Source organism: Mustela nivalis (assembly GCF_964662115.1).
Source record: "Mustela nivalis genome assembly, chromosome: 6".
In the NCBI taxonomy this organism is placed as follows: Eukaryota; Metazoa; Chordata; class Mammalia; order Carnivora; family Mustelidae; genus Mustela; species Mustela nivalis.
The window spans coordinates 107433873-107452499 of NC_139025.1; the positions used below are offsets into that span (position 1 = coordinate 107433873).

The 18627-nt window shown below is 34.2% G+C and overlaps 1 protein-coding gene across 6 annotated transcripts in view; it reads right to left on the reverse strand.

The window, feature by feature from the left end:
* Positions 1–8568: 8568 nt before the first annotated feature.
* MINDY2 (MINDY lysine 48 deubiquitinase 2) overlaps positions 8569–18627 on the reverse strand; it is a 75011-nt gene continuing 64952 nt past the window's right edge. For 2 of the 6 annotated variants that reach the window (XM_082733758.1, XM_082733761.1), the window contains one exon: positions 8569–18405. In XM_082733758.1, coding sequence (XP_082589884.1) covers positions 18355–18405 — 51 coding nt within the window. In that variant the 3' untranslated portion in view covers positions 8569–18354. Of the gene's footprint in view, positions 18409–18627 lie in introns of all 6 variants that reach the window. The other 4 variants (XM_082733757.1, XM_082733760.1, XM_082733759.1 and 1 more) reach the window with 2 other exon arrangements.

Genomic DNA, 18627 nt, shown 5'->3' on the forward strand with positions numbered 1-18627 from the left:
ACATATTAAGCAATTAACAATAGATCTTAAGGGAGAGACAATAATTGTAGAGGACTTAACTACCCCACTATCAACGATAGATGGATCATTCATTCAGAAAATCAACAAGGCAACATTGGAATTGAAGCACACTTTAGAACAAATGGACTTAGACATATATAGAAAATTCCATCCAACAACAGTAGAATACACATTATTCTCAAACGCACCCACAGCATTCTACAGGATAGATCATATAGGCCACAAAACAAATCTTAGACAATTTAAGATCAAAACCATACCAAATATCTTTTCTGACCACAGTAGTATGCAAGGAGAAATCAACAATAGGAAAGTGAGAAGATGTAGAAAATATGTGGAAACTAAACATTCTTCTAAGCAACCATGGGGTCAAAGAAGAAATCAAAAAGCCAATTTAAAACCATCTCAAAACAAAAAGAAAACAAAATGGATCAAGTATTTTGAGATGCAGCAAAAGCAGTTCCAACAGAAAAGTTTATAGCAATAAATGTGTATATTAAGAAATTTAGAGGGGTGTCTGCTGGCTTAGTAGAGTATGCAACTCTTAATCTCAGAGTTGTGAGTTCAAGCCCCACATTGGGAATGGAGCCTACTTTAAAAAATTCTATTTATATAGAAATTACTATACAATATATGGGAATATAATATATATATAAAGAAATTAGATCACAAATAAATGACCTAACTTTACACTTCAGTGACTAGAAAAATAAAACCAAATTAAAATCAAAGTTAGCAGAGGGAAGATAATAATAAAGATCAGAGTTGAAATAATGATCAGAAAAACAATAGGAGGGTCAACAAAACTAAGAACTGGTTCCTCAAAAAGATAAAGATAAACAAAACTGACAAACCTTTAGCTACAATAACTAAAGAAATTAGGAATAAAAAAGACTCAAATGAAAGAGGAGACATTACAGCCGATAATACAGAAATACTAGAATCATTACAGACTACTGTGAACAATGATATGTCAATGAATTATATAACCTAGAAGAAATGAATACATTTGTAGAAACAAGCTATCAAGACTGAATCAGGAAGAAATAGATTTAATCAGTAAGCAAAAAATCTCAACATAGAAAATGTTAGGACCAGATGGCTTCACTTGAGAATTCTACCAAACATTTAAAGAATTAACACCAATCCTCTTCAAACTCTTTCAGAATTGCAGGGGGGAGGAGGGAACACTTCCAAGCTCATTCAACGAGCCTGCATTACTTTGACACCAAAACCAGGTAAGGATGTCATAAGAAAAACTACAGATCAATATCCTTGATGAATATAGATGCAAAATTCAACAATATTAGCAAACTGTATTCAAGAACACATTAAAGAGATTATACACCATGACCATATGGAATTTATCCCTGGGATGAGAGGATGGGTCAACACACAGAAATCAGTAAATGTAATACATCACAGCAATAAAATGAAAGATAAATACCACATGATTATCTCAATAGGTACAGAAAAAACATTTGGCAAAATACAACATCCTTCATGATAAAAACCCTTAACAGTCTGGGTATGGAAGGAACATACCACAATATAATAAATAGGTCATACACTGCAGACCCACAGCTACCATTATACTTAATGGAGAAAAAAGTGAAAGCATTTCCCCTAAGATTAGGAACAAGGCAAGGATGTCCACCTTTACCACTCCTATTCAATATGGTACTACAAGTCTAGTTAGAGCAAGTAGGCAAGACAAAGGAATAAAAGGCATCCAAATCAAAAAAGACTAAGTAAAATTGTCATTATGTACTAATACTATCCTATGTAGAAAAAATCTCAAAGAACCAGTCAAAAAACTCTTAGAATTAAGCAACAATTTCAGTAGAGTGTCAGGATATAAAATCAGCATACAGAAATTAATTGCATTCCTTTACATAAAGATGAAGCATCTGAAAATGAAATAAAGAGTAATATCCCATTCACAGGAGCACCAAAAATAATAAAGTACTTAGGAATAAATTTAACCAAGGAAGTGAAAGATCTATATAATAATAACCTTGCTGAAAGAAACTGAAGACACAAACAAATGTAAAGACATTTCATGTTCAGAAAAATTAACATTGTTAAAATGGCCATATCCAAAGCCTTCTATAGATTGAACACAATCTGTCAAAATTCCAAAGGCATTCTCCACAAAAATAGAAGAAACAATCCTAAAATTTATGTGGAACCATAGAAGATCCCAAATAGAAAAAGAATTCTGAGAAAAGAACAACAAAGCCAGAGGCATCATACTTCCAAATTTCAAAGTATAGTACAAAGTCATAGTAATAAAAACAGTATGGTACTGGCACAAAAATAGACACATTAACCAGTAGAACAGAACAAACGGCCCGGAATTAAATCATGGCATATATAATATTCAACAAGAGAGCCATGCATACCCAATGGGGGAAAAGATAGTTTCTTCAACAAATGGTGTGGGAAAAACTGGATAAACACTTGCAAAACAATGAAATTGGACCCCTGTTCTCACACCACTCACAAAAATTAACTTGAAATGGATCAAAGAGTTAAACATAAGTTGTGATACCATAAAACTCTGGGAAGAAAATGTAGGGGAAAATGTCATCAACATTTGTATCGGCAATAATTTGGGAGTGGAGAGTGATGCCAAATGCAAACAACAACAAAAATCAACAAATGGGATTATGTCAAACTCAAAGCTTCTGTATAGCAAAAGAAACAATTAACATAATGAAAAGAAACAGAATGGGAGAAATTTTTGCAAGCCATATATTGGATAAGGGGTCACTATCTATATAAAGAACTCAGTTCACTCAACAACAAAAAATCTGATTAAAAAATGGGCAGGGGCGCCTGGGTGGCTCAGTGGGTTAAGCCACTGCCTTCGGCTCGTGTCATGATCTCAGGGTCCTGGGATCGAGTCCTGCATCGGGCTCTCTGCTCCGCGGGGAGCCTGCTTCCTCCTCTCTCTCTCTCTCTGCCTGTCTCTCTGCCTACTTGTGATCTCTCTCTGTCAAATAAATAAATAAATTCTAAAAAAAAAATAATGGGCAGAACTATTTAGACATTTCTTCAAAAAACATCATCAGACTTGCCAACAGACACATTGTAAAATCGGCCAACATGTCTAATCATCAGAGAAATGCAAATCAAAACCACAAAGAAATATCACCTCATATATGTTAGAATGGCTGTCATCAAGGGACACCTGTATGGTACAGTCGGTTAAGCATCTGAATTGTGGTTTGGGCTCATGTTGTGATCTCAAGGTCATGGGATGGATCCCCAAGTCAGGCTCAGTGTAGAGTCTGCTTGGGATTCTCTCTCTCCCTTGCCCACCCCCCACCCTCTCTCTCTCGCTCTCAAATTAATATATCTTTTAAAAAAATGGCCATCATTAAGAAGACAAGAGACAACAGGTGTTGGCAAGGATGTGGTGAAAAGGGAAGCCTTAATACTTTATTGGTAGAAGTGTAAATTGGCAAAAAAACTATGGAAAACAATATGGAGGTTCTTTAAAAACTTAAAGATAGGTCTACCATATAATCCAGGAATTCCTCTTTTGGGCATATACCCAAAGGAAATGAAAAGAAGATTTTGACAACATAAATGTACTCCCACGTTTATCACACTGTTATACACAACCTTTTATACACAACCATAGCCAAGCTACAGAAACAACCCAAATGCCTATCAACAAATGAATGGATAAAAAAGATGTGGTACATAAACAAAATAAAATATTAATTGGCCATGAAGAAGGTATCATTCTATTTGTGACAACATGGATGGATCCTGAGCACATCATGCTAAGTGAAATAAATAAAAGGATGACAAGTACTGTTTGATACCACTTATGTTTTATCTAAAAAAAATTAAACATGTAGAAAACAAAATAAAATGGTGGTTATCAGAGGACAGGGGTAAGAGTGATAGTCTAAGGGTACAAACTTTAACAAGTGGGAAATAAGACTTACATATCTAATACACAGTACAATGGCTACAGACAATACTATTATACGATATGTAATGTGATAAATAGCATTATGGTGGCAATCATAATATATAAATGTATCAACATGCTGTTCACTGTAAACTTACACAATGTTACACATCAAATTTATTCAGTAAAAAAAAGAAAAATTAAGTTGAAATGGATCACAGACCTAACTGTAAGAATAACACCATGACATCTAGAAATCTTACTGATCCCAGATTTAAATTTTTTACTGGATACCTGAAATGTAGGTGGAAATTTCAGAAATATAAGAAGTGGCTTAATACGGAACACAGTCATTAGAATACATTAGGTATGCAAAAACATACTAAATTTTGTGGAGTTAAGTCTTTATAAAGGGGTATAAATCTAAAAGGCAGTGATTAAATATAAACAAGGTATGTTTTTTTTTTTTAAAGATCTTATTTATTTATCAGAGAGAGAGGGAGAGAGCGAGCACAGGCAGACAGAATGGCAGGCAGAGGCAGAAGCAGGCTCCCTGCTGAGCAAGGAGCCCGATGTGGAGCCCGATGTGGGACTCGATCCCAGGACGCTGGGATCATGACCTGAGCCGAAGGCAGCTGCTTAACCAACTGAGCCACCCAGGGGTCCCAAACAAGGTATGTTTTAATTTGGCCTCCGAATCCTATCTGCAGAATAAACCACCTCTAGACAGTGGCAGTTTTTCAATTTGAGAGAAACTATTCTTTTGGTAAATCAAAAGCACAGAGAGAGAAGCTTCAGAAAATTTCAGGCCATAATCTTTGACCTTTTAATGGATGATCTAGTACCCCAGTGCCACCCCAACTAGAAAAAACAAAAACACTGATGAGGCGAGGTTTCAAATGCTTAGTTCCAGAATGGGACTTTATTTATTTTTAAGATTTTATTTATTTGACAGACAAAGATCATAAGTAGGCAGAGGAACAGACAGAGAGAGGGGGGAACCAGGCTCTCCGCTGAGCAGAGAGCCTGATGTGGAGCTTGATCCTAGGACCCTGGGATCATGACCTGAGCCAAAGGCAGAGGCTTAACCCACTGAGCCCCCCAGATGCCCCCCAGAATGGGACCTTAAAGGATTTCCTGTAGTCTCCCTATGCTGAGATTCAGATTCTGTCAAGGGTAGCCTACATCTTAAACAGGTACTTAAGTCTAAGAGGACTGATACTCTCCACATTAAAGGAGTCAAGAATGGCATGCAAAGGTGTGACTGCTAACATAATTTTGAAGTAAGAGAACAGTCTTTGGACTTGGAGAGGTTAGGTTTTAAGTATCAAAATTGCCAGTAGCAGTGACCTTTGGCAAAGTCTCATGGTCTTCTAAGTTTCTGTTCCTTTAACTGTGACAATTTAGGTCTCCTAAAACTGTTATGAGGATTAATAATAAGATAAACAGTGCAATGTCTGATATGTAGTAACAGCCTAATAAATGTAGAGTATGGTTGTTATAATAGTTAGTAGTAACTTATAAGCTCCCCATTCCAAGGACTAGGACATTCAGTGGAATGCCAGGATTTAGGGGCTATTGTATTTCATTTACCTTATCACCATTTATTTATAATGACTTATTTAGTAAAGCTGGCAGTCCAGACAAACAATGAAGACTTCATTAGAGGCCTCTGGCTGGCTCAGTCAGTAGAGCTTGAGATTCTTGGTCTTGGGGTCATGAGTTCAAGCCCTACTGTTGGCCTAGAGCTTACTTTAAAAAGATAAACAAAAAGAATTCTTTAAAGGTAATGTGTCAGCCTTTGCTCGAGTTGCCTGAAGGCTAACAGAATATGCCACCCCAAAATATGCCTTTTGTATTAATTTGAACTGATTATTTTGAGAAACAGCAAACACAAGAGTTCTGAAAACAGAATAGAAATTACCCTTTCAAACACAAGAGTTCTGAAAACAGAATAGAAATTACCCTTTCATAATGGAAATTTAAATTTATAAAGGAAATCTTTATTTCAGAAAGAGAATGACTAAATCATGAGAGTCTTGTCAGTGGAGAAGATACCAACTTAAAGATTTTAATATGCCAAACAAAACTTTCTTTTGTTTACTGTACTTTGCCTGGTTACTTCCCCTGACCGGATCTCGATATTCTTCTTTCATCTTTATCTGAATAATAATGTAATATAATATATATATTATATATAACAATATCTTAAGCCTGAATTCTAAGCAAATTCTGAGAGTTGGTGCATCTTTCCCTAGCTTCCAAGTATACATGAGGTATACATGTTAATGTTTTTTTCTTACTAATCTGTCTTATGTCACAGGGGCCTCAAGCTAAGAACTTACAAGGATAGAAGGAGAATTATTTTTTCTTCCCTGACCCTGACTTTGTTGAAGGTGCTGACTTTGGTCTGGTTGACTCTTTGTCCTCTGCTCCCAACTTGTGCTTACTCTTAAAATGTAATGTCACAGCTTTAGTTCAAATATGGTCCTTCCTCTAAAGTCTAGGTGCCTGGGTCTCCCGGTATATTTTATTCTTGATAAATAAATAACCAAACTAGTCTTCAAGGAGAACATGCCACAGTTTTAGAATTAATTATTATTCTAAGTATTAAGTTTGCCTGTTGCACATTTTTCACTATGGATCATTCTGAGTCCAGGTCAGTCTCAGCCCTTATACCAGGATCAGCATTGTATTTTGGAGAAAACAGAAATATGTTTGCTTTTGAGGCTTAAGTAGCCTTCTTATGCTCCTTAAAGCCTTTCTTCTTAAAGTTCTTGGCTTGGTTAAAGAAGTTTCCCCTAGTCTATTATTAATTGTTACAATTTATTGAGTGGTTGTTATATATCTTATACTTTATATATAATATTGTTAAACTTTGTAACAAGGTATACATTTTAGAGGTAAGAAAACAGTCTATGTAGTATTAACTTGCTCTAAGACTAGAGAGTACAAAAATGGCCCGATTTTTCAAATTTCTGCAGTTTTGAAACAGATGTGACTTCAAAAGTCAGAATTTGAAGTCAGAATTTGAACACAGACCTGGCCTAGACCATTATGCCCTCTTCCAGATATATTTGTGAGCACAGTCTCTTGGGTCAGACTGCTTGGCTTTAAATCTCAGTTCCAACAAATTAATAGGTGCTACTTTATAGGATAATAGTGAGGAAAGAGACCCTGCAAGGGAAGGTATGAAAAAGGGAAGAACATGCCACTTAGTCTAGTTTTGTTGAAGCTACTATTTCCTAAGCATTCTTCATTGACTCTGGGAGAATGCAGGATGATGCCAAGGAAAATCAGGGGCCAGGATAAAGGATTAGGAATTTGAGTTCCCTCTATCTATGTAACTTATTTATTTATTTAAGATTTCATTTATTTGAGAGAGAGAGAGAGAGAGAAAGAGAGAGAGAGAGAGAAAGCACAAGGAGGGGAGGGGCAGAGGGAGAGGGCGAAGCAGGCTCCTTGCTGAGAAGGGAGCCCAATGTGGGGCTCATCCCAGGACCCCAGAATCAAACCTGAGCGGAAGGCAGAGGCCTTACTGACTGAGCCACCCAGGCACCCCTATACAATTTTAATGCTATAGGAGAATACCAATTCAGTAATTCAATTTACCTATGTAAAGGATAAGCAAGCAATAACTATACTTTAAAAATTCCTCTAAATGGATATTCAAGTGCCAATGATCATGTAATGTGCCAAGAAAATCAAGATGAGTAAGATTTGATTCCTGTTCTTAAAAGCTTAAGTGCTATAACAAGGGGAAGTCAACAAAACATGTGTAATGATTAATTGTGCTTAGAGGGCTGTGGTGTCTAAGAAAACTTTCATAGAGATGTCAGACATTAGCCAGTTTGGACATTAAATTGTTGGACAAAAACTTTACATTAGGGTTGGCTTGGTATAAAGATAAAGCAATCCTTTCTCAGCTTCTTAGTCTTCCAAGAGGGTAAAAGTATCAGATATAATGAATCTACCATTGGAATCAGGTAGTTAACTATTGTATGGTTTAGAGGTTTCTTTTGTTGTTGTTCATTGCCTCAAATGGATAAAAATCTGTCTTTAATCAAGAATTAGTCCAAGTGGGGCGCCTGGGTGGCTCAGTGGTTAAGCCGCTGCCTTCGGCTCAGGTCATGATCTCAGGGTCCTGGGATCGAGCCCCGCATCGGGCTCTCTGCTCAGCAGGGAGCCTGCTTCCTCCTCTCTCTCTGCCTGCCTCTCTGCCTACTTGTGATTTCTCTCTGTCAAATAAATAAATAAAATCTTTAAAAAAAAAAAAAAAAGAATTAGTCCAAGTATGGGGTGCCTGGGTGGCTCAGTGGGTTGGGCCGCTGCCTTCGGCTCGGGTCATGATCTCAGGTCCTGGGATCGAGTCCCACATCGGGCTCTCTGCTTGGCGGGGAGCCTGCTTCCTCCTCTCTCTCTGCCTGCCTCTCTGCCTACTTGTGATTTCTCTCTGTCAAATAAATAAATAAAATCTTAAAAAAAAAAAAATTAGTCCAAGTATCTAAGAGTTAATCTTAGATAAATGTGAATCAGTATGTCAATTCCCCATCTCTCCATTTCCCCACTTTGTAAGAAGTACCTTAATGAGATGAATATACATAGCAGAAAGACTGTTTGGTCTAAATATCAAAGTTTATTGAAATAAAATATAATCTATAATAAAAAATACTAAAGGTGTTATCACTGGTTACAGTTTTAAGTACATTAACAAAAAATCCAACATTTTAATCCAAGAATGACACTATCCTTGTGGTACAATAACAAACATGAAATTAAATGTTGAATAATACTGAATAATTCTGTCATAAATATTTTATACTTTCCCATCTATGGTCACTATGCCTTTTTTAAAGGAATATTCTCCAAAAGTGAAACTTTCAAACCTTAAGACATAGTTTTTATAATTAAATAGTTAAAACATAATTAGCATTTAAAACCAATTAATTTTCTTTCATAGAAATTCAGTTCAATTCTAAGTTGGGTAGATACTTTTAGGTGTCACTTGAAAAATGTATTTCAATGCTGTTTTATATCCATCTCTATGGTCACTATTACTCTCAAATTGCAATTAAAGCTGGTCATAGAGCAAAATGAATTATTTAGAAGTAGAAAGGGCATTAAGATAGCAAAGAAGAGGAGGAAAGAACAAGCGTTCATACACTATATATTTAAACTCTTTAAGAACTCTGTTTCAATTGGCCAGTCTTGGCCTAACACAAGAGATCTATGATATGTCATAGCAACTTCCTGACCCCAGTAGTAGGACATGAAAGTGGAGGCAGAAAATTTTTTTCTTCTTACTACATTTCAAGATCACTTGCTCTGTAGTCATGGTACTATTTCACTTGCTATTCCCCCCGAAACTGGCCACATCCAATTATTCTGCACAATTCAAGGAAAAAGACTCACATGCACTAACTTTAGGAGATGACTTTCAGGTACAAGTGAAGATTATCCCTTTTGCTGACTGTTGTGTAGCAAGCATACATCAGTCTTCTATCATATTGTCCTACTTGTCATGTGTGGGTCTGTGAAAACAGTGGTTGTCATTTTATTGAGGAAAATTGCTTTTTAACAAAAACCATTTTTCAAATCCCCATCTTTAAAAATCTGTAAAGCTATAATATCCCATGTACTCTGGAAAAAAATGATTACCTCATACAACTAAGATGTAAAAAGGAATAAAAACTGACAAAATTGAGAATACCAGACATCTTCAAAGATTAAATGCCAATCTTAGTCTTTAAACATACTGTTAGTTAGAACTACTTTATGGTGGTATTTTAGTGATAATGTCCGTTTGGACAGGTCACTGATTTGGGAATTTAAATGGGCATTTCAGTTTCCTGACTTCCTATTTAAAGGTGTGACCACTAGACCCAAAAAGCCAGGATCACCTTCAAAAGAGTTTTGCTTTGTGCATTCTTTAACTACAGGATATTACAGTGAGGAAGGGTATGAAATTTTTTAAGTTAATGACATTATTAAGTGATTCAAAAAAATTCTTAAAATTAATATCAAACAGACACATTATAGAATAATACTAGAGCTTTTTGTCTTTTAAATCTATAGGGATTTATAGTTTAGGTTTTATATTTCTGCCATAGTATTTCAATACCTTATCTGGGATAGTACCATGTTCTCAAAAATACCAGTTATAAGAAGAGAAGTCTAAATCTCAGGACAATAGGACAAAGCAGAACTTGGTAATCGTTCAGCTATTGTTGAAAACTTTGACCTAGTTTTTTGAGTTTAACTTTTTTAATCAGAAAAGTGAAATTAGAAACTAGGATACTTTATGTAAAAATACATACACATATTCACAATGTATTAAACTCTAATTTCTAATAGCAGAGATACTGGTATTAACAGATATTTGTTAATTAAAATTTAGATAGATCTTCAAAAGAAGTTAAAATTACTTGGGTCCTGCAATCTGTCCCTCAGACTCCATTTTCTCTGTTTTGCAGTTTTTTGGCCAAGAAGGCTTCGATTTTAAACTTCAGTTTGTTTTAAAGTGTTACTTCAGAGAAGTAACCTCAGTTCTTCATAAGATTTTCTCAGCAGCTACGGAAATATTGGATATCAGTAAAAAAAAGAAAAAACAAAATAAAAAAACACTATATTTTCAGAGGACCGAAGGATTCTGATTTTTAGTCACTTTCTAAAAGGAATTAATCTGCACATTATCAAATAACATTTTATACTAAAAACAGAAATAATTCAAATAGCCCTAAAAATGACAGTATTTAACAGACCTAAATGAATTCCATCCATGCACAAAACTTTACATATATGCATTAGTAACTTGATATCACTGTACTTTGTTCCATGGAGAAAAGGCAAAGAGAATCTAAAATATTTAGATACATGAAAGAAAAATAGACTTTAAATGCTTTTTAAACTCTCAAAATCCTCTCAACTTTGATTAGAACAGAAAAGCAACCATAAAATACACTTTGGGAAGAGATGATGCCATACTCAAAGACAAGATAAATTCTACAAATTTTAACAGCATTAAAAAAACTGACTTTTAAGAAATATTGTCATTGGGAAAAAGATCTCTACACTCAAGAACAAAAACTATAATATTTATTATTATTTAAGTAATATTCTGAGCTTATACTATGTCCTTTATTCAGGAGTATAAAGCACTAAAAAAATGAGCATCTTTTACATATTTAAAATAAAGTGAGGCACAGAAAGTTTGCCCCTGGAAAGATAAAATCTAGATTTTTTTAGACCTAAAACAGTTCAGACTTCCACATTTCCCCATTTGTATTTCCTTAAAATACAAATTTTGTACTATTTTTAATGCCTCCATCTTATTTTATCAAGCATTAGTAAGTTTACAGTGATAGTTTAAGTTGTATGCCCAAGTGTTGTATGATAGGTAAAGCCTGTTAAGTTTTCCATTATATTTTAAAAACTTGTATATTTAATGGGACATTAAATGAAATGTAATAATCAATTTGCTTTTTTGCTTAAAAGAATTTTTTTTAAATAAATGAGTTTGAGGATAATTCTGGAAAATCTTGCCTTGAATATTTCTCCAGTAGGACTTTACCGATATCCACTTCATATGCCAACATTAATATAGGAACTATAACAATTCTTTCCTTAAATGTCTATTTGACTTCGAGTCCTCTTTCATCTCAAGATCTTTCTTAGTGACCTGAGCTGGTGATTCAGTAAAAACAAAGTACTATGGTTTTGTGCAAGTACAAAATGGTTAATGGTTAATGGTTCAGTCAACTAATCTCTGATACTGACTTGTTTGATTAAGCTAAGATCAGGAAGTATGAGGAAGAATTTGAAACATAGTATGGGATAAATTGTCAAATACTAGAAATATGAGACACTAAAACAAAATATATTCCAAAACCTAATCCTAAACTTAAATCTATGCCTCATTCCACTGCTAAATGACACCTTGAAACATGGAAGAAGTTACTTCCCCTAAACACACTGGTCCCCTAAGCAGCCAATGCCAATTTTAGCTGCCTCAAACTGCTTAGTGTATGTATGTACATATGTATGTGTGTATATTCTTAAATGGTAATTCTTAAATTTGAGGGAAAGTTCCCAGATTCTTTTGTTAATAAAAATCAACGGATCCTTGCTTCAGAAACACACAGATAAACACACACAAATACTTCTAAGTGTTGATAACCTATTGTAAATCACAGCATTGTTAATTTAATGGGATTACACATCAGGACAATTTTCATATTTGTAAGGAAGACTGGTCACTAAACTTCAGGAATAGCTTTTGAAAATACAAGAAAGTGTAGTGACCATATATTCACTCATTCATGTCTGTTTTGCTAAATCTAACAGCGACTGGTTGATGCAAACGTGTCCCTAATCTAGCCTATAAAGATTAACAACAAAAATGTTTAAGTTCTATCTTGTTAGCAATTCATGTAACAATTTTCAAGTACTACAAAACACTGAAGGAAAGACTTGACTATACCACTATCAAATTCCAATGTACCCAAACCAGCAATGAAACGTCTGAATGTATAATTTGTTGCCTTGAGCAAAATATAAGAAAATAAAGACACAATAGCTCTAACCTTCAAGGATGGAAAACCAGTTATCTCCAAGAAGTCTGTTTTAATAGAACTGAACATTTGATTTTTTCCTCACAGTAATCAAAGCAAACATTTTATCATTATTACTCTGGGTATATCAAACTGAAGTCCAGGAATGTAAGAAAGTTTAACTTGGAAATATTACATAGAAAAAAGGTTGAATTAACAAACACATTACATTTTTTAAGTTATTTTTTTATAAGTATACATTGACATAAGTATACATTGACATCTACTTATCTGATAGCAGCACTGCTGGTTTTGAGTGAGTTTTTTTCTTCCAGAGGGAATGCAGAATGGCAGTATTATCTTTGGAACAAATTAAGAAGATAGTAACAAATAACAGAAGAATAACTTTTACACATATATTTCTCAAGGGTAATAAATAGATAAGTATATAATTATGGAAAAATATGCCTCAAATATGCTTTTTAAAATTTCTCAGGGTTTGCTGTTTTGCTTTTTCTTATTAAAATATAGTGCACTGTCACTACTATCTATTCTAGGAAAAACAAACCCTGAGGTTTGAGTTTCCTCCTTCAACCAATAGAGTGGTATCAAGAGTAAACTTGGCCTAAGGTCAACCTGCTTGAGCCAACAGAGAATTCTGTAGTACATCTGATTACTTTACCAATGTATACATATTTTAGGTTATTAACTAGAGACTCACCAAATATTCTATATCAAAGTTTTATACCCCAAACAGGTTCTCTGATGATTTATCATGCTAGCATGGGAAATCTGAAGGAGTAAACAAATGGTATAACATAACTACACATGCAATACAGAAGGACATGACATAAAAGATACAGCTTGACCCTGGATTTTTCCCTTAGAATAATTCCTTCCATAAATAAGACTTTACTTTTTATTTTTATATATAGACCCATCCTATAAATGGTCTTGGATCATGGAGAATGTTAAGGACATAGCTTAAGAACTCTAGACCACAGTTTTTAGTAGTCTATTGTCACCCTAGATCCCAAGAACATTCTCCAAGTGGATGCTCAGGTTAGATTAAGAAGCTCTTAAACAAATTTACTGAGGCTTAGAATGTAAATCACGTAACTACTTGGAGCAGCAATAGTCTCTTCAAAAATAACTAAAACAAACTTTTAAATATAAAGCATATAAAAAGGACTATTAAGGATAGTAGAAATACAGGAAAAAATGTGTTGCCTCATAATAAAGTTCAATAAATATTTCTTTCTGAATCCTATAAACACTACAAGATGTTATAGGTCTATTTAATTCCCATAAGTTAAAAAAAAATCTGATTGCTTTTACCTCCTAAGTCTTATCTATTTTTCAAACAGATTTTTATTAATGCCTTTTCACTAGTCTCAGAGATTATTTCTAACTTCCTTTCAGAAATGTGCTTTTTTGTTGGCTTTAATAAGTATACTTAATTTTCCAGCAAATAAACATGATTTAAATTTTAAGGTTCAAGGTAATTCTAGAAAAAGGTAGACACTGAACTATCTGTTTTTCTACAACCCATATTTACAAGGCCTAGCATCCACTGTGGTTTCCTTCTTATACTCAGTTATCACACTGTCAATAAATAGTAACTGTAGTACAAGTTACCTATATTAAAGATTTCAAAATTCCTCAAAATTTCACAACACTACAAAGTCATTAATATCTGATTTTGATAGAATGAGTATTATTGTTATGCAATTCTTTGCTATTGGAAAAGAAATACAAATTGTTTTTTCTATCTAAATTAAACCCAAACTCCATTATCAGTTCTCAAGATAATATCTAAAATGTACATTCCTAAAGAAAGGTAAAGCTGTTCAAGGGCTGAACTAGTCCAATGCAGGATTAAGGGCTATTTATTTCTGTTATTTTTCGTCTTGGTTCTTTTGTTGTTTGTTTTTGTTTTTTCTTTTTTACATCCCTATATTAAATCCCTGGTTTCTCTTGAATTAGATCATAATTTAACATTGTAAAAATTAATTTCAGAAACTATTGTGCTAATATTTAGATTTCAGGAAGGAATCAGACAAAATAAGTTACCTCTATTCATTGTTAGAACAGAAGATAAAATAGCTTACTAACTGATATGAGTTATGAATGTCACTATGACACAAAATTTGCTGTGATTTGCTTATTTGGCTACAAGTGCAGTATTTTTCATGAATGATAACACACAGCATTTCCAACTTGTAACATGAAACTCCAGCTCATAAAGAGTGTACTGTGTGACTTGAAAAAGTCTGATTGTAACTAAGTTAACAACCTTTCCCCTGAAAAACATGAACAAAATCCATTGGGAAATCAGGCACAGACGGTATTTATCGGTTTTTCTTCCTTTCCTCCTGTGGTTTTGTTTCTCAAGACATATAGATGCATCCAACAGAATCCAACACTTGTTACAAAATGACACAGCTATTTTTGTCCTTTTCTTTCTCTTTATCTTTTTCTCGAGGTTCCTTTCGTTTACGTTCACTATTCCCAGGTTGTCTTCTACTTGGAGAGGCTTGTGCTGGCTGGCTTTGCTTTAAGAAAAATAAACAGGAAGAAATTACCTCAACTTTCTAAGGTGCTTAATCATAGTTATCTAGAAGGAAAAACCACAAGAGTGAAAGGAATCATTAATGGAAAAATGTTACTTGTACACAGACTTGTTATGTTACATGGTATCTGAGTAACTGCCTCTGTCATTTTGGATAGATCTAATTAATGTATCCATTATTCTCAGTAAATGGAATTTTAAACAGTAAATAATGTATAGGATTATATTCCCTGAAATCTCAAATTCAAGAAATATTTATGTTAAAGTTTAAAAAATGTTAAAAAAAGAAAAGGTGATGTTTGGTAAATTAAGTTCCCTAAAACCTCATTAAACTATAATAAACATTTTAAAGGAGAAAAATGAAAATCCTGAGAACTTTGAGTGTGAAGTAAGTGTATTCTGTGAAATAAGAACATTTTTAATGAAAAGGTACTTATAATATGGTAGGTTTTAACTTTTAAACTTGGAATAGTCAACATTTGAACTAGGAATAGAAATAACTTGGTTTAATGGAGACCTCTATGTTTAATGTTTCATCAGACCTTAAAGCACATCTTGTTTTCTTGTATACCCAAGACAAAGAAACCATTCTGGCATTGTACAGTTAAACATAAAAGAAGGGAAATATTTTTTTCATTTAATAAAATGAGATTTAATATAAAGAAACCCAATTAATAGTCACATTTTCAGTGCTTCATATGTTTAACTAGGAAAAGTGGAAAGGTGCTAATAACCTTTGTTGAATACTTAGTACATGTCAGACATTGGGTTAAGTACTAACATTATTTGTTCTTACCCACAAATCTAACAGATAAGCATTATCTTTTATTTTCCAGATAGGGAAAATGGGGCTAAGAGAAGTAAAGGACTTTGTCCAAGGTGTTAGTTACAACTAGCATGGGGAGACAGAAGCAGGAAATGGAATCCATGTCTATCTGGCTCTGAAGTCTACATTCTTCCTACCAGTACCTCATACTGCCCTCGAATTGCTACAAAAGACTTTGTTCCCATTCGTTTATATTCTTTGGAGCTATTAACAATTTAAAAAATACATTTGATTCAGTTGCACCAAAAATAATAAAATACTTAGAAAAAAACTTAACCAAAGAGATGAAAGATCTGTACTCTGAAAATTATAAAGCACTGAAACTGAAGAAACTGAAGACAACACAAAGAAATATAAAGATATTCCCCACTCATGGATTGGAAGAACATATTATTAAAATGTCTATACTACCCAAAGCAATCTACAGATATAATGCAATCCCTATCAAAATTCCAACAGTATTTTTCACAGAGTTAGAACAAACAATCCTAAAATTCGCATGAAACCACAAAAAATACTGAATAGCCAAAGCAGTCTTGGAAAAGAAAAACAAAACTGGAGGTCTCATAATTCCAGACTTCAAATTATATTACAGAAGTTGTAGTAATCAAAACAGTATGATTCTGGGGCACTTGGCTGGCTTAGTCAGAAGAGCATGCCACTCTTGATCTCAGGGTCATGAGTTTGAGCCCCATGTTTGGTGTGGAGATTAAAGTAAAAAAAGAAAAAACAGTATGATACTGGCATAAAAATAGAGACATACATTAATGGAACAGGATAGAAAACATACAAATAAACCTATAGTTATATAGTCAATTAATCTTTGACAAAGGAGTAAAGAATATGCAACAGGAAAAAGTCTCTTCAACAAATGGCATTGAGAAAACTGGACAGCTCATGCAAAGCAATGAAACTGGACCACTTTTGTATACGATACATAAAAATAAACTCAAAACGGATTAAGGACCTAAATATGAGACCCAAATGTGAGAAACCATAAAAATACCAGAAGAGAGCATAGGCAATAATTTCTCTGACATCAGCCAATAACATCTTTGTTATTATGTCAGATATGTCAGGAGACATATCTATCTCCTGACACAAGGGAAACAAAAGTAAAAATAAATTATTGGGACTACATCAAAATAAAAAGCTCTGCACAGCAAAGGAAACAATAAAACTAAAAGAAAACCTACTGAATGGGAAAAGATATTTGTAAATGACATATCTGATAAAGGGATAGTATCCAAAATATATAAAAGAACTTCTACAACTCAACACCAAGAAAACAAATAATCCAAATAAAAATGGGCAGAAGAAGGGGTGCCTGGGTGGCTTAGTCGGTTGGGTGTCTGACTCTTGGTTCAGCTCAGTTCGTGGTCTCACAGTTTTGGGATTGAGCCCCACATTGGGCTCTGCACTCAGGGCAGATTCTGCTTCAGATCCCCTCTCCCTGTCCTTCCCGCTTGCTCACTCACTCCCCTTTAAGTAAATAAATAATTAAAAAATAAAAAAGTTAAAAATGGGCAGAAGACAAAGATATAAACAGGCATTTCTCCAAAGAAGACATACAGATGGCCAACAGACACATGAAAAGATACTCCACATCAGTCATCATTAGGGAAATGCAAATCAAAAGCACAATGAAATATCACCTTACACCTGTCAGAATGGCTAAATTCTAAAACATAAGACTTGGTGAGGATGTGGAGAAAAAGGAACCCTCATGCACTGGTGGTAATGCAGACTGATGCAGGTACTGTGGAAGACAATATGGAGATTCCTCAAAAAATTAAAAACAGAACTACCCTACGACCCAGCAATTATGCTACTGGGTATTTACTTAAAGAATACAAAATACTAATTCAAAGGTATACATGCACTCTTATGTTTACTGCAGCATTATTTGTAATAGCCAAATTATGGAAGCAAACTAAGTGTCCATCAATAGACAAATGGATAGATACATGGTATATACACAATGGAATATTATTCAGCCATGAAAAAGAATGGAATCTTGCCATCTGCAACAACATGGATGGAGCTAGACAGTATAGCACTCAGTGAAATAAGCCAGGGAAGCCAATCAGCATGATTTCACTCATACGTGGAATTTTAGAAACAAAACTAAATGAACAAAGAAAAAAAGACGAACCCAAAAATGGACTCTTAACCATAAATAACAGACAGATGCTTCCCAGAGGGAAGTGGATGGAGACGGAGGAATGGGGGGAATAGGTGAAGGCAATTAAAAGTACACTTAGTTTGACAAGCATTGAATAATGCATAGAATTGTTAAATCACTATGTTGTACACCTGAAACTAATATAACACTGTATGTTAACTATGCTGGAATTAAAATTAAAAAAACAAAAAAACAAAAAACAACTGAAGGGGCGCCTGGGTGGCTCAGTCGGTTAAGCTTCGACTCTTGATCTCAGCTCAGGTCCTGATCTCAGGGTCGTGAGTTCAAGCCCCGCGTTGGGCTCCACACTGGGCGTGGAGCCTACTTAAAAAACAAAACAAACAAAACAAAAAACAAAACTGAAAAATCTTGCCATCAGAAACTCAGGAAAAATAATTTCACTAAATGAGAAACACATTAAGATAATCACAAACTTATTATGACAATGCCATGAAACCATGGATGCTAAAATGCTAACAAAGTTCAAGAGTCAATACCTAATTTAAAAATAGTTATCTCAGTATAAATTTCTTTGTTGCTAAA